The sequence below is a fragment of the Phalacrocorax carbo genome, chromosome 14 (assembly GCF_963921805.1).
Source record: "Phalacrocorax carbo chromosome 14, bPhaCar2.1, whole genome shotgun sequence".
Taxonomy (NCBI): domain Eukaryota; kingdom Metazoa; phylum Chordata; class Aves; order Suliformes; family Phalacrocoracidae; genus Phalacrocorax; species Phalacrocorax carbo.
In genome coordinates, this window is record NC_087526.1 from 2,338,846 (window position 1) to 2,356,372 (window position 17,527).

Below are 17,527 nucleotides of genomic sequence, written 5' to 3' on the forward strand. Positions count from 1 at the left end.
AGGACATTCTGTACGTCGTGTCTTTTCTCGAGATTTTGCAAGACCCGAAGAATGTCACACACAAGAGGGCTAGATTAGCTAGAAGACTTTTCGCTATTCCTTTTTGTCCCCAGACATGCAGTCTTTTTCCATTAAGGAGTCATTCAGTATCACTTGTTTTTCTAATACACGGTGAAATGCAGAATTAATCCTGGGTCACATCCAGACTGAGCCCATCTACTCTGTCAAAAAGAACTGTTGCAACCCTTCAAGGAAGAGGAGACAAATAAATCCCTCCCTTACATACACGATGTCCACATATTAATAGCCTGCATGCATGTCCTTATAGAACTAATTTACCATCGCTGGTTCTGACATTTAGCCTTTCAAGTTGCATACCATTCAAAAGAAACGTATAACCTGCAGTTTGATAGAAAAAGTTTGGAATTATTCTTTACTTCTCAGGATCTTAACAACTGCTGGTATCAAGCACTGGACGTTTTCTGCCCTTAGAAGGTGCAGGGGGAAAAAGTGAAACTGCTACGATTTCTTCACAAATACTATTTGTAAAAACACATGCTGGACAAGAAGGAATATGCAACACTCAAAAGCATGCAGGAAAACTAAGGATCTTGCTATTGCAAAGGGAGACGGGACGAATGGGGTGTGTGTGTGTGTAAGTAAACAGTGACTTTTCCTAGACTGATTGTTAATAAAAGTGTTTCAATGATCCCAGTAACCTAAATCATAACTGCAAGAAGGCCCAAAACAACTTCAAGATCTCAAAATGGCAGCGCCAGAGCCTTTCTTTCCCTCTCATTCTTCTTTTCCCCTCCCCCCACCAGAACATTTCATATTTCTGGCCAAGTTTTGAAAAGAAAACTGAGAAAGGCAAGATGCATTCTTTGGCTCTAAAGAGTTCCTGAAGACTACAGGAACAGCTATTTCAAACTTCTGTGCTCAACAATGCTACTCACCTAAATGAAGTGTTTCTGGGAGCCCATCTTCAGATCCATCTTCAGAGCCTCCTTCTATTCGTTCTCCAGTTCCATTTTCATCCAGGCTTGCAATTATATCACCACAGCACGTCCTCGAAGCAGCTGAAGTCTCTCCATCAGTCCGCCTGTCTCTCTTATGTACTCTGGAATGAAGCACTAGCTGGTGGTATGTTCTGAAGGCTTTACCACACTCTGAACAGTGAGTTGGCTTCTCTTTGTTCTGGGACAATTTAGAATCCATCTCCATAGAAGGCACTTCACTACCGGGATGTTTCAGTTTGTCTTGGGATAAGTTACCATTCCCTGTATAACTGCTGTTTTTATTTACTTTTGACTTCCCTGTCGTTTCAGTCTGGCTACCTTTATTTGCATTCCAAATTTCACCAAGTTCTTCTTTATCAGAAGATGAATCATCGTTGTCTGTACTTCCTTCTTGCCCTGGTTCTTTAATTTGGCCATGGCCAACTGCAACTTTGCCTTTGGTAGCCAGCTGCCATGCTTGGTATGTGTTGAAAGGATCTAGTTCAGCTATCCATTTCACAGGTTTTTGTGATTTGTCATTTTCTGGAACCAAGTTTGGTCTTAAGTTCAAGAATCGCAAAAATTCCTCTCTCTGAGACATTTCTTCTGCATTAGGTTCACCAGTCACTTGGGGGCTTTCACCATTGGGTACTGATTCTTTGGTGTGCACTTTGCTGTGCTCAATTAGTCTCTCTTTATTGAGAAATAGGAAACCACAAACCATACAAATTTTGTAAGGTGACGTTACATTTTCAGTTACATGCTCCTGCACCACCTCATTTATTGTTATGGGACTTTCAGAACCTTGTTGGTGCTTGTTTCTAGAACCAGGTTTTCCAGTATGCGTTCTCATGTGATTTTTGAGGAACCAGGGCTCTTTAAATCTTCTTCCACATACATTACACCAATACGTGAAAGAATCTTTATGCTTTTTCATGTGTGCCTCAACATCAAAAGCCTCATCAAATGTTTGTCCACAAACTTCACAACTAAGTTCTTCACTATCCTTTTCATTGTTTGGTGAAGGCAAGTTTGTTCTTACTTGACATTTATCCAGAGGACTAAGGTACTCTGCTTCAACACGCAGGACAGCGGGTTCACAAAGAGTGGGCCTATGCTGAGTTAAAACATGCTTACCAAGCTCTTCAGGATGTTTAAAAGTCTCATCACAAAACATGCAGTCCAGAGGCATGCATCCCTCAGCTTGCATGAGAAACTTTTCTTGCAAGCTTTTGTAAGAAATTGTGTTTGTTCCTTTTATTGTCATTGAGGCATCGTTGTTCTCCATCTGTGCACCAACGGTACTGGCTATTCCATCCGGTCCATCCATGTATGCCAAGAGAGGCTGAGTTGGCATGTTTCCTACGTTCTGTTCCCTATAACGTGTTTTAATGTAAGGATTCAGTTCTTTGGGGATGCTCACGGATCACAATAAGGACACTTGTAAAGTTCTCCAACATGTGCTTACAAGCCTGCTACGCTAAAAGACCTCTGCCAGGAAAAAGATTTTTTCCACAAGCAAAAAATTATTTTTCATTTGTATCTACGTTCACACATCACTGAAAGCATATCCATCCGTTCCCTCAGTGGCGGGATGAGGTTTTTCTCAAACTACTACTTCTGATTTTTCAAGTCGGTAGAAACAGTCAGTTGCACTTAGTTTTTTCGTACAAGTATTTCAAATAGTTGCATTGGGCAAAATACACTCGGGGACAAGTTCAGTGCCACAAAGAACTCCAGCACCTGGAAAAGAGAGAAAACAGTCAGTCAGACTTTTCAAAAGAAAAGGAAACTATTGTCCCCCAGATAATGAAAACATTAGGGCTGGAGAACTATCGAATGCTCTTGAACACAGAGGCATACTTTTCATGAATAGCCTGTAAGGGACAGCTAGAAGGCACTCCGGTCACTTTTCTACCCGCCGCAGTTGAAATAGTATGGTCTTGAACATCCCTGTATTTCATTTGCTGGGCTTCTGCATTAGGATTGCTATATAAAAGCAATACTTTGCCTACTATCTATTCAAAACCTACTCTTATCCAGCGACATAAAGCTGCTGAAACCATATTTCAATATATAAATTACTGAATTCATAACAAGTAAATGCAACATGCCAAAGTAACCTTTCCTCAAACCTGTGAAACCAGGGTCTAGAGGCACAGTAAGACTTTACTTGTTTGTTCTCTAAAAGCTGTTGAGCAAAAGAGTTTCCCCCCACCCCGCCCAAGCCTAGACAGCTTGGAATTAGCTTTCATGGTTCTGGTATGCAGTAAGGATCAGTACAAATCTTTGTATTAAGGTTTTACTATCATCCTCAGATTTACAATCTCTGTGACAATTTTGGGCTGGCACAGTTAGATCATCTCAAAGTTTGAAATAAGCTAACAATACCATCTCTTGGATGATTTAAATACTAAACTCCTGTTCAAGAGGCCAACTATTACATTTAAAAAGAAAATGCTTCTACTTTCAAATTGCAGGCAACAAAAATGTGTTTTATTGATTATACTCAAAAGGGAAGGTTTAAGATTCCACGAGATTAAAAAAGGTTATACCATAATATAGTTAATCCCAGCTCCAATTTAAGTCTCAGTCTATAAGAGTTATAATATCTGCTAGCAGCAATTAATAATGGCCACCACTCTTTGGGCTGTCAAATTATAGTATTGTGGAGTTCATGACTCTGCTTGATCAAATTTTTGGATAAAGGAACTACCAAACTAATACAAGACCACATAAATTGAAGGGGAATCAGTCCAAGAGGAGGCACGTTTCCAAACACATGAATATCCAACAAAAAGAATGCGTTCAAAATTTGACTCAAACTTTCTCAAATTATTTCATAAAAGACAGCTGGCCAGTGATTCACATTACTTGAATTAATATGCTTCAAAACACAATATGCTTTATAGCTTTTATAGCAGAAGACAGTATGGGCGAAGCAGGGTTTTAAATTTCACCTCTACTTCCACCTCTGCCTTGCTTTTATTTGGGGAAAAAAAATTGAAACACTGGTTCATTTCAGCCACAGACAGGGTAACAATTCAAACTCAACCCGGTAACAGTTCAGGCTACAGAGATTTCCAGGACAAGTGGCTGTAGCAGGTAAAGATGCAGCTATCTGTGCAGCTGAGGTTACTTTCTCCAGACAGAAAAAGGTGGTCTTAAGCCATTAAATCTTAAACCATTTCAGTAGAAAGCAGCCACCAGAACTTGAACTGTTTATACAGCTCAGTGGCCCAAACATGTTTGCAGATAAGGCTGCCGCTGGCAGAACCAGTATGTCTAACAGCCATGGAAGGTCAATGGGACAGGACCTTTAACCAGCTGAAGTGAAAAGGCAACTACCTCTGTCTATAGACCAAAAGTTTGATATCATGCCTTCCACTATATTGGATACCTTTACCTACCACAAAAGTCAAGCCCAGGCAAGATAACCACGTGGGAAAGGAAACATGACAACACAGTGCTAGGAGTAACAGATCCAACATCTCACAGGATCCGCTCCCTGCACTCCAGCCATGCCCCGAGGATATCTTTGGTTTTAATTTGAAAAGTTATTAGCTCCTTCTCCGCCATCACACGGACAAGATGATCCTGGAGCCTAATGAAGATGGGTTAAAAAAACCCACCAGAATGCCAACACAGAATAAAATTCTTGTTGCCAGTTGCTTCTCTTCCATTTCTTTCTATCTCCAGAGCCTAGTGTCTTCATTGTCCGGTCCGCTAATCCAGGTCTAGACAACGATAAAATCTAACACCAAGAGGCCCCTAGCTTGTTTTAAAGCCAAGTTGTTTCAGGCCTGGGCCAAAGACTCATCATATGCCAAGTTAGACACGAACGTAGGGATCTTGGGGGACAGGGTAGAGAGTGTGAGAGGGAACAAACCGCTGGCTGGCAGCAACAGAACGAGGATTTTCTGCAGCCAAAGCCTCTTTTCTAATTACGCCCTTTATGCCCGTTCTCAGTTTTATCACGGCCATGATTAACGCTTCCTCTCTGCATAATGACTCAAAAATCTTTTGTAATAGGCAGATTCAGTCTATGGTGTGACACTTCTGAACTGCTTCTGCCTTTGCTTTTGCCTTTCCACCTTCCCCATTCAGCTTCGACTTTCTGGCTTTTGCTCACCCCCTACAGGCAGGTGCAGAAGCTGTAACAGAGTTTTGAAGCTGAAGTATTCAAAAAGCTTTCCCTTTTGTAAAACATAAGGAAAAACATGGTTAGCATGTTTTACTTCATGTTTCAACTTGTCGTTTTGTTCTATTTCTACTGTAGTTTTAAAAGGTATTTTTTACACAACAGGATAACATGCTGCGGCAAAGCTCGTGAGCATAAATGGTGGCTATCTGCCTGAAAACAATTTATTTGCAAACCAAAAATGAACAGCCACTTTGAAAGGCTCCTGAAGGCCAATAACGAACACCCAGGCGAGATAAAAAATTGAGCAAACCTAAGAGTTTAATGCTTTTACGTTGAGAATCACAGGTTAAGTGCTCTGCAGTAATAAGAATAGTCCTACAAAATGGCCAGAGGCATTTCTGGGGTATGAAGTCAGAGTCTAATGCCAGATTGCCTAAAGTCCCATGGACTGAATTGCTGAGATTCGTCATCAACTATTGCCTTGCTACTGACTACAAATACAGAAAAAGCCAGTTACGCTTCATTACGCTTCCCACTTTGCGTCATTACAACATATACACAATTAAGCCACTGTAGAGACAAAAATGGATGAAAACCAACAGAAATCCACACTCAATCCCCTATACTCCACAGCATTCTGGGATGAGATCAGGGTAGAAGAGACACCACCACACACTGTTCTACACAAACCTAACCTAGGGTAATACAAATATTTTGTAAAAACCACATGCTTAAAGATTTATTACACTTTAAGGGATGGGCATAGGTCAAATCTAGGGAAGGCCGTAGGTTGGTCACTAGCAGGTGAAAAATCCACTTCAATCAATAGTATTTGAAAATGAGTCTGTTTCAACTTCATCTCATTCACATGTATCAAAGCAGCCATTACCCTGCTGTCTAAAAAACTACACCTGTCCTTACAACTGCATGTATAAATACAGAACGTGCAACTAACATCTGGATCATGAAAGGAGTTTAACAGAGTTTGGATCTAAATTATATTAGGTATCAATAGGTTTCAACAAGCCCTTTAGAGGCTTCTTTCACAGCTCAAAGCACTTTACACACCTCCACCAACCTGTGTTAGCTGCTGAATGCTCTTCAGCCTTTCACTGTTTCCAAGAGAAGGCTCTGAACACTTTAGAAGAACTGGCCAGAGCTCATCCTCTGGGCAGCGTTGCAGAGCACAGCAAGGTATTCCTGTTTGAGGAATCTGAAATGCCTATTTGCAGTTTGGGCAACTATTGGTCTTGGATATACTGTCATATACAGGAGATAATGTCTATAGACTGAAAAAAATTGCAGGTAGCATTTCTGAAGAAAACTGCAGCTGCAGCTAGACAGATTTATATTTAAATTCAGCAGGAAAAAAGATAGTACTAGAGTCAGAAGGTGAGCTACAGAGCTCTGGTCTTATTTTTGTATCTGGTGATTGCACGCTTTGCTCTGGTTAGATATAGGGCGCTCACAAGTAGGCATGATTTTATGCTCTCACTGCTTAAACAAGCTAACACATGCTAAAACTACAAACTAAAGTATCTACACTAGGATTCACCCCTTATGAAAAAAAAAGCTTCTTCCTAGGGAAGATAATATTGTGCCTTGGAATTGAGGACCAAAAATGCTGATCAATTACATTCCTGTTATTCAAAACCCTGTAGGCAGCAGCAAAACTGTCAAAAGTTGCATTAATTCTGTATTACTGCTTCCTTGGAGAAGTAGACATCCTGCAGGTTTGATGAGCAATGTAACTCTGAGGCTGAAGGCCTGTATATCAGCTCAACAAAAAAACACAGTACTTGGGGCTTCTTCTGTTGTCTTTCACTTTCAGAAGACAAAACAACAGACACGACCCAGCAATATCAGTCAGAGATATTAAGTAAAGGAACAGAACAAAACAGGAAATCCTTCCTTCCAATAGCTGAAAAGCAATAGATTTGCTACAGATTAACTCAAGGTTGAAAATAAAGAATTACTATCCCTCCTCACAATAAAGTGAGTCAAGAAATCTTGACTTCTGACTCCCTTACCCATTTGTAAATGTCAACATGGTCTCGCCCCAGAGTCCAGGGCCCGCGTGTTCCAGTGGTCGCTGCCACTGCTTTGAGGCGCATGAGCAGGGCAGGAGGAACCTGCCTCACTCGGCACCCCTGGACATTTCCAAGAGCGGTCTGTCCAGGAGCAAGCAAGTTCTTCTCAGCTGCAGGATGCCATCTATTGTACTTTGTTCTTCCAGCAGTCCAGAGCCTGAGCATTTGGCAAACTTTAGTTCACAACTGAGTCACATTTGGCTGTATGGCCTTTAGACAAGTATTTCAACAGGTTTGCAGCAACATCCTTTATATTTGTAAAGGCCACAAAACATGTATCAATAAAGATTGAACTGGACAGATGAGAACATCTTGTTTTCCCTGTACTTGCCACACAACCTAAGAACCACACCAAAAAGCTGCTGCATATAAAAGTATTATTAAAACAGAGAAACATTAATAAGTGCCTGTAGAGAAGTTTAATTTATTTTTATTAAATTGCACAACCAAATACAACATATTACATTCTCAAAGATTTCTTTGGGAAGTGACCTATCAGTAGTAATTTTATTGCATTTCTACTTCCTGCGTTTCAAAATTTCCATGAATATGTAATAAAAGCTCTAGACACACCTTTCAGAGAATAGCAAAGCCTAACCATTGAATTTCCCATTTAAAACGCTACAGAGCACTGGGAATAAAAGTTGCATAGCTAGTGTCAGGAAATGCAGCTACACCTTGCTGATTCTGTGCTAGCAAAACTATTGTTCCAGCTTGCTTTTTGCAGTTTAACAATTACAGAAGTTAACGTAGTTGCTGCAACACTTTCTTAAAAACAGAAGTGAGAAAACTCGAAGAGTTACAGCGAAGTATATGATATGTAGTTACTTTTCTGTATACTGCAAGATACACGCTCAGACATAACTACCTCAAACTCTTTGCAGATCCTTAAATTCAATGCCAGTAGCAAAGCTACCACTGTGTAACAGATGACCAGAGCTTGTTTCACTATCCTATTAAGGTTCCACAAGGTTTCAAGTCCTAATAATCCAGTGCCAGCAAAGAACAAGAAACCCACACTCAAAAACCCAGAGCACCAGCTGCTGCATATTAACTACCTTAATTATTACTGTACCTATTTGACTTGAGAAGCCTTCATGCAACTCTCAATTCCACTTTAAAAAAAATCAGTTCTCATGTTTCAAGAAGTTTCAGCGTATTAAGAGCAATTTTTACATGAAGCATTCTTTTCTCTTGGTATGTTTATACCTCAGAACAGGTTGCTGCTCTTTGGCATTGCTAGTGAATTAGATTTTATACTGCTGATTGCTTATTGGAAACCACAAGTTATTTAAACACCTTTTTTTTATTTCAATCTAAAAGTTTGGCTTTTTCAAAAAGTTGTTCCGGTTCTAATGAATATAAATAAAATGAAACATTAAACATCACTTTTTCCTCATTGAGGCCACAAATATAAAAACTACCTTATAGATATTACCTATTTTGTCTGGGCACATATTCAGGTATAATATCAATCATAGGCAGAACAGCTCATGCATAAATAAACTTCAAATTCTCAAATAGATGTCTGAGCTGAGGCTGAACTTAGCTTATTTAGAGCATCTCTTTTTTTCTTAATACAGACATATCATTGCAAAAAGTTAAGCCAGCTGCACCACACCCAATAAACAGAGAGGATATTAAGCAGAAATACCATCCCCATGTAGTCGCTAACAATATTCAAGAGCTCCAGACTCTGGAGATAGTACCTACAGTGTCCTAGGTTGTGTGTGCAGGGTTTGCAGAACCCGTGGACGACAATGGCTCCATTGTATGAGCAGCACTGGTGTGCTGCAGCCTTCACTGGCTCCTACGTGTAGTCAGAAAGTGAAGCAAAGTGTCATTGTGAGGTCCTGATTTCCCAATTGCTCCAAAATGTTAGTCAGATTTCCAAACATCCACAGCATGAAATTTCAAGTTTGTCTCTACAGGTTTTTTTGTGGCAGCCCACATAACATCCTTTCTCTATTTAAGAAGCAGCACATAAATATTACACCTCATGCAATAAGGTGTTTTCCTAAGGTATATCAGAAATGTTTCCTACCCCCAATCTGAGGGAAGCAGAGGCCCTAAATCTAAGGAAGACGACCCTATTTGCTGCACAGCCTGTGACCTTATTTCTGACAGGGTATAACTGCCCATCTGCCTGTGACTTAAGTTAAAACACTGGAAAGCTATAAAAGTCAGCACAGATAAAACATGATTTTGCAGACCAGCAGAAGAGTCAGCTTTTCTTCATAACACTACATGAAGCCAATAACTTACTCTTCATTACTGTGCATTCTCTTGCTTTCTAGGGAAGAGCTACTCCCTTCTATCTTTCAGCAGTAAATCATTTTAACACCACTTCCCAGGGTATTCCTTTGTTAACGAAGGAGCACATGAGTACACCTAACACTGTTCCTCATCCACACTGTTTTTATACCAGGTGTTCAAGTACAAAAATGTTTTTAATACCGTTTGTTAACAGTTCAGTCTGATAAAGAACTAACATGAGTACCTTTAAAGGAAATGGAGATTTAGGGGGAGGAAGGGGAGGAAGAGAGTTGTTTGCTTCAGCTGCAGGAAAGATCAAAACGAAGGCGTTCAGGTTGAAAAGAGAACATAAAAGATGACCCCAAATTGGAATTTCCACTCCCTAAATCTGCAAACTTAAGTCCCCTTGTTAGTCTTCATCCTTCAGGCTTGAAGTTTTCAAAGTTATCCTAAACTTAAGCACTCAGAGGGGTTTTCATGGCTTATCTTTTTATCCCAAGAGAGACGCCACTCTCTTTTCCTCAGTTACAGTCCCTTCTAACAACACTACAGAGCTTTCCAACGCGGTGATACCAAGACAATTCACACAAACGGAACTGAGGAGAGACACATACACACCAGAATGCAGGACTGTCAGTATCCAGGCATTTCTCCACAAACCCTTTAAAAGACCTTTCAATACAAAAACCTTTCTATAGTCAGATAAGACAGACACATGCAAGCCATTTTCCCCCTGAAGTCTAGCAAACAGGATTTTAATCACCAGTGGAAAATAACTAGTAGTTAATAATGAACAATATTAGGAAAACTCCCTCCCCCCATTTCAGACATCTATACTAATAGAAACAAAGGATATCCTTTCTCTAAAAAACCTTTTCCTGTGGAGTCCCTTTTTCTTTAAGGCTATATGTCTAACAGTGTTTTGGCAGAGGATGGATGAGCTGAATGTGTCTCCTCAGTGAACTGAATGCCTCTTCTATCAAAAGATGTAATTATTCCTTTTAAAGCACAGAACATATAAGCTTGCATCATTTTGCACATGTTTCTCCTCCACTGAGCAAAAGCAAATATAAAAGAGACTAATTCTTGGCATTAAAGGAGGAAGTGCTACAAATAAGTATTGACTTTTAAAGTTCAGAAGGACTGCTCTACCAGCCGGATTTTTTTTTCCCCTTTTTCCCCCCTCTGATTAGGGGTGACTTTCTCAGGAACCACACAACCCAAGTGTACTTTAGACAACCTGAAGTGCCCAATACCTGTTGTAGAAAGGCTGGAAGACACAAGGGCGATCCTACTTTAAATAAGTCTGGGACACATTTCACCACTGCTATAAGATGATGCAACTTCATTAAATCAAGAAGTTACATGCACTTAAACTGGCAATGACCCCTTACCTTACAAAACAGTTTATTGTTCTCTCCACAGCAGGTAAAGACTCTCTTGGTGGAGCGAGCGATACATTTTTATTCTTGAGTCAACCTCGCTCTACATAGACTGCCTTATATGTTTAATCCTGGTTTTTGTTTAAAAAAAAGGTATTTTCAGAGACCTTAAAAGCAAATTTGACTTTTTTACTTCTTGGCAAAAGGATGTTAGGTCTCTCCAGCAGCCACAACTACAAAGAAGTGGTAAACTCAGAGTTTACCAATTAGACTTAGTTCCTCATTACTCAAGAGCCAGGCGATCCTCTGTAGCAGTTACAGGCCAAGTTGCATCCCTTTGGGCAGCATAGGTGAAATAACAGGAAGAGATTTTTCTACTATTCCTGAATTTGAGAAAAGCAGTCACTTCCAAAGAGTTCACTTTAAGGTCATTAATCTTGCCTAGTGCTCTCACCTGATTTCAACTCTGAATCTAACTCTTACCCAGCACAGCTCAAACCCCTGTACCTTGGAAGAAAAAGCAGCAACTTCTTACCCTTCCCCTCTACAGAGCAGAGACTTTGAAGTTGTCACTTTCAAATATACCCAACAACTATGTATTTGCAAAAATCAGTCTTGAAAGGTGGAGAAAGGTACACAATCCGAGGGAAAGACATTTACTTCTACTTAAGACATCCCCTGGACCAGCATCAGATGATACTAAAATAGAAAAGTGCTAGAAATAAGACACTTCAAATAGCTGCCTCCTTTCTTCCATGCAGGTGGGAGATCTCCCAGAGACCCACATAGACTGATGGAGATGAAACCTTTTCCATGGCCTAGCATGACATTATCTCGCCCCAGTGGACTGGAGGGATGTATGTGATGATGGAGTCCAACATACTGGGCTTCAGGGTGCCAAACTGCCCTAGCAAGGAGAGTTAACATCCACAAGAAACCGACCTTTCAAAACAGGCATTGGCTTCATATACACATTTTACTCCCATAAGCAAAAAAAAATTTATTAGACACTAACATTAAAGCTAAACAGAAATTGTGGCCTCTCCAGGCCACCTTTACATGTTTTCCTTACAAGGTACTAAAGGTCACAGTCTTTGGACTTCATTTAGTTTGCTTCTTCCCACTTGTGTACCAAAAGAAAGAGGCTGACATAACCCCAAGGATTTCACCCAACCAGTCCTCAACTATCATTAAAAAGTGTAAGCACAATACAAGGGCATTTAATTTCCCTGATGTAGGTTATGTCAGAGGTAAACTGCACTCACTTTATTACACTGAAAAATGCAAGTGTACCCATTGCGCATAAACAAACTCAGACTTTGATACTTTTAGTTACATAAAATCTTTAGCACATAGAAAATCACTATCCAGTCAATTATTCACTTATACTTGGATGGGTTTCTGCTCAAATCTTTAAGTCGCACTGATCTACGTAGATTTTCCTGCATATTCTAACCACATTTCCTCCTGTACTTTCTTTTGAAATTCTCAAGGCAGTCTGATAACCCACCCACCTTCTGCATTGAACTCAAAGATACCATATTTTGAAACAAGTATGGCACACCTATCCTTTTGATTTGTAATTCGTTTTTTCCCAGCAAGTACATTGTTTTACTTTGAAACTGAAAGCCTATTCGTATCCCCACTTAATTTTTTTTTTTTTTTAAGGGGGGCAGCAAGTTAAGGAGTAAGACTCTAAAAAGCTAGATTTATGATAAGCTATAAGCCATGCTCTGACCAAAGTCATATGATTATATCAGCAGAAGTCTAAATATTTTTTTCCCATTGACGTACACCCAGGCTTGGCATAAATAAGTTTTCATCAGCAACAAAACAAGATTATTTGGGAATTTAACAGAAAAAAGTTGATTTCTAAAAGCAAATTGTTTTGAGAGTAGCTTTCTGTTTGGAGGTACACAAAAACCTAGGGAAGTTTAGGCTGGAAAAGTGCATTTTGTTTTTTTAAATCCTGAAATACAACACATACTGAGAATCTTACATAGCTTGGTCATATCCTTTTCCTTACTTTTGTATTCAGTTGCAAATCTCTTGTGGTATGAGTCACATCTCTCTAAAAGCATGCATACAGTAGTCAGCAGAATCCCCTGTTCGCATTAACGCCCCAGAAAGAAAAACTTTTTTGTTACTAAAGTCACCTTAAAAAGAAGGGGTCAAGGGTCATCAGAAATGGCCCGAAGTCCATTAAAAGTAAACAGCAGTTTGAAATTAATGTAGTTATGAGATGTGGAAAAAGTATCTGACTGGGAGGCTGATGTTCTAAATCAAGAGCCTCAAAAATAAGAGGGCTGAGCTGGCAAATGGCAGCCCTGCTGTAACTGAAATGTACTGTCTTGCTATATTTAAAGACAATACCTCAACAGTTAAGTATTAGAACGTTTTAAGTGAGATAAATAAGCATAAGACACAGGCAAATATCCTTGGTTATTTAATCATTCTGAAAGCAGCGTGGAAGTGTGAGGGTGAGTTCAAAGGTCAAACTCTTCTTTCAGCCTCTCGCAAAGAAAAGAAAGCTTAGCCCCTTCCACCTTAGGGAAGGGGGGACTGCTCTTGCCATATGCCAGCATTTCATAACACAGGAAAGAGGGAGCGTATTTACACGTACAGTGTACGGAATCTTTCACTAGGACAATGAATTCCAACTCAAGATCCAGGTTAGAAAGAGTCGGGACAACAAAAACTCCCAAAGAACAAAGGGAAGTTAAAATTCACTTAACATTTCCCCAGAGCTTCTTAATTACCAACTCTCAGATTTTTGTAGCTAAAAGTTTACTGTAATCACCGTTTTGAAAGTCTAAGTGAAACCCACAGTTCCCTTTTAAAATTACTTCCCCCTGATCACAGTAATAACTTTGCACTTTGGCCATATAAAATATGAAATTAATCTATCAGCACAGTTCTAAATGAAAATACAGTGGTAAGGAGAAGAAGATACATTCTGAGGAGTAGAAGTAAGTGCTCAAAGAGGCGTTTTTTGAGTGTGATCTAATGAAAGGGGAAACCAGAATGAAGTAACCTTTTGTGTAAGGCAGTCTGATAAAAGGTGCTAAAGTTTATTATCTTCCTCTTTCTAGCCCCTACCCTAAAGCTTGCTCTCCCAACCCCTACTAAAACAAAGCAAAACTGAAAAACATTATTCACTTAAAATGAAGAAAAAAAAAATCCTTTAATCCAAAGCCTGGAAGCCATTCTCTAAAGACTACTTAATATGAAACTTTGTTTACAAGATACAAATATAGCCTTCTTACCACATTCAAAACCAGAAAACATCCACTTATTTAAAGAAATGTTTTTTTCTATTTTGATCAACAAGGACATAGGTATTAATTTTACATTTAAATTCGGCCCCACTAGTGCCATATGAATGTTTTAAATTCACATATGATATGCACTGTTTAAGAATGTTTAAACAAAGGAAGTAGGAAAAGCCTCAAAATACACAGCAAAACTTAATGGCCTCAATTTTAAAATACATACTGATTGCAGCATGGCAAAATGATTCTTTTCTGCTTACAGCCAGTCTTCAGAAAGACTAAGTGCAGCCAGTGTAGTAATTTGTCCCACTGGAAATTCCGTATAAAACATCTACCTAAAATAAACAAGGCTTCACAGCAAGAATCGTCAGTTGCCATTAAGGACACACCTTAAAGTTCTTACCACACAGTAACTAAACAAGTACAAACCAGCGGTGACTGTTTGCTACTTTTGTCTGAAAAGTTAATGAGATCAATTCACCCCTCAGTATCAGATCTTAAGATAATTTTCTTCAAAATCCAAGAGACAAACAACCCCAAAACACGAATATCCAGGGCTCGAGCGTCTGCTGTTTTATCAGAATGCCTAAGGTTCTTGTAAACACGAATATAAATATTAACATTTAAACCTGACACCACGTAATACTAAAAGGTAAAATGCTTAACTGCTCAGAACACTAGTGCTCTGGTACTGGAAGGCAGCTGTTGTTCCCCTGCCTTTTCTTTTGTTGTGCTTAATCTCATGTCAAGTCATTCAACCAACTCCAAAGCGATGAAGACATAATTGAACAACCTTAACTAAAAACTGATCTGCTCTTCTTAAATAGCTATATATGCTGCTTAACGATTCAAAACGGCCAACGTATGAAAAAGAATCTATAGAATTTAAATCAGCAACTCTGGTGCATGCAGAAGAGTTGCTTGGCTGTAGGCCAAGCCAATCAATAATCACTGTAATAACCGTGTTTCTAAAGTTATTTGTTTTCCATATTCATCATCCTAAAAACTTAAAGACAAAACTCGAAAACTCGGACTGCTTTCAAGAACGGGCTGTGAGGCACAAAATCCAAGTGTTTTGTGCAGAATTACAATATTGCTCATTAGAAAAAACGTTACAGAAAGATTTGTGATCACAAAGCCACATTCCTGCTACAGATCTTAAAATATTGACTCAGTTACAGAACTAATAAAGGGGGAGAAAAAGAAAAAAAAAAAACCCACCCTCCTCCACCCTTCCCCTCTTCCCTCCCCCTCTGCCAAAGAATGCAGTTTATCCTACTTATTCAAAACTGTCCTTTTATATCATCCAAGGACAGGCTGAAACCTTAGTGTGGACATCACAAATTAAAGTATTAGTCGTATTCCCAAACCTACAGTTAATAAGAGCTCCTAAGAGCAATAAAACATGGCGTTAAAGCATTTGCAAGCCATTGTCATAGCACTGTGCTCTGATACCTTTGCAGACACAAAACCAGCCCCCACCAACCAACAAGCATGTAAGCATTGGTCAGCAAGTCAATGCCTGCTATTCAACTTGTAGTTAGGCGTTTTATTTCTGTGTCTTTCAGATCATATCACTCCTGCATTTCAGGGCCTAATAAAATGTGAAGAATGATATGCTCCCTCTCTCATTGCATCTGAAACCGCGTTATTTCCCTCTCTTCTTTTTCACACATTCTTACAAAAACTTCCCTTTTCACATACTTCTATAAGAAAACATTTCACTGCATCTACTTCAGTTCCTATTTCTATTTTCGATTTTCACTAGATCCTTCTGCTGCTGCCTCCCCCTCAAACCCACTGGTAGAAACTGATGTAGTTTTAAAGCTCTCAAGGTCATTCCAGAAATGAAGGAAAAAAATGTTGCCTTAAAAAAAAAAAAACCTTTAAACAGACAAAACCCCTAAACTAAACCCTTTTCAAATTCAAACGCCTTTCATCAGCAGATCAATAACCCAACATAAAGATTTTTGTTCGCCACCACTTCAAAACTATTACACTTCAATTCAAATACTTACTGGGAGTCACACAGCACATTTTATGGGATGGCTCATTAGAGTACATACAGACCTTACTTTGGCTGCAGGTTTTCTGTGTGGGAAACAAACAAACAAACAAAAAAAAAGCCACCCCGCACCCAGAAACAGTAAGTCCAGGAGGTATCACGGAACGGGAGTGAAATCCAATATTCTAGAATTTTATTGTCCTCGCCTGGCAACGTCTTTTGTTGCTTAAGAAGTCAGTTGAGGCTTATTTATTTATTTTCTAAACTTCCTATTCCACTAAAAAAAAAAAAAAAGGAGAAACACGATGCCAAAGAAATTACCAGGAAGGGTTCGGTCTTGAAGACAAAGGTAAACGAAACAAAACCTGGCAAAACGGATCAATAAACTTTTCATTAACAACCCCCCCACACACACGCCCCATGAGCCACTTACTACAAATCCTGCTTCCAGGAACATCTTTGACTCACAAAGAAATAGCCTCTTCCCGCTCCAGCACCCCCCGGCCGGCCGCAGAGCCCCCCCGCCCCCCGGCCCCGCCGCCTGGGGTGTTTGAAAGCGAACACCCAGGTGTACGAGGGAAGTTTGAGACACCTCCTTGTGCGGGGGGGGCAGGGGAGGCGATCCCGGGCGGGAGGAGGGAGCCGGGGACAGCGAGAAGTTTGAGGGAGGGAAGAAGAAGGAGGAGGAGGAGGAGGAGGAGGAAGGGTTGCTCTGCCTCCGGCCGGCCCCGGGGAGGGGGCCCCGGGGGTTCGTTACCTGCCGCCGCGGGGGGGCGAGGCTGAGGCGGCCCGGCTGCCGCTCACCTGGCCCCCTCCACGGCCCTTCTCCCCCCCCAGCCCCCGGGAGCCGCGTCCCCTCACACACCTGCCCTTCCTCCTCCTCCTCCTCCTTCTCTTCCTCCTCCCGGGGCGGCCAGCGCGCCTCGCCAGCCCCCCGGGCGCCGGGCAGCGCGGGGATGGGCGGCCCTGCTCTGAGGGGCGGGCCCCCACCTCACAATGGGGGGGCTCTACCCCCTGATCTCCTCTAAGCGTCCCGGAGGGCGGCTGCCCCCCCCTCCCGCCCCGCGGTCAGTCACACAACCGGCCCCTCACGGCAGAGGCCGCCCCGAGGGGACGGGAAGGGGCTGCGCCTCCCTCAGGTGCCCCCTTGGGGTGGGGGGGGGGGGCGGGGGGGGGAGGGAGAGGGGGCAGAGCTCCCCGGGAAGGTGACCCCCGGCCCTCCCTCACCTGTGCCTGAGCCGCCTCCCCGGCCGGCATCCTGAGGCGGGGGCAGAGGGAGGAGGGGAGCGGGGGCGGCCGCCCGCGGTGCCGCCGGAGCCCGGACTCGGCGGCGCTGGCGCTCGGGGCACTGTTTGTAAACCGCTCCCGCCGCAGCTGTTG

At 41.3% G+C, this 17,527-nt stretch overlaps 1 protein-coding gene across 2 annotated transcripts in view; it reads right to left on the minus strand.

Annotated features, from left to right (window-relative positions):
- The window catches only part of ZNF217 (zinc finger protein 217), a 28,709-nt gene extending 11,182 nt beyond the window's left edge, over window positions 1-17,527 (minus strand). The window contains exons 1-2 of one of the 2 annotated variants that reach the window (XM_064465250.1): window positions 17,375-17,527; window positions 957-2,741 (exon numbers count right to left, since the gene is read on the minus strand). In XM_064465250.1, the coding sequence (XP_064321320.1) occupies window positions 957-2,355 (1,399 nt within the window). In that variant the 5' untranslated portion in view covers window positions 2,356-2,741; window positions 17,375-17,527. Of the gene's footprint in view, window positions 1-956; window positions 2,742-16,580; window positions 17,218-17,374 lie in introns of those variants that run through there. The other variant, XM_064465251.1, reaches the window with a different exon arrangement.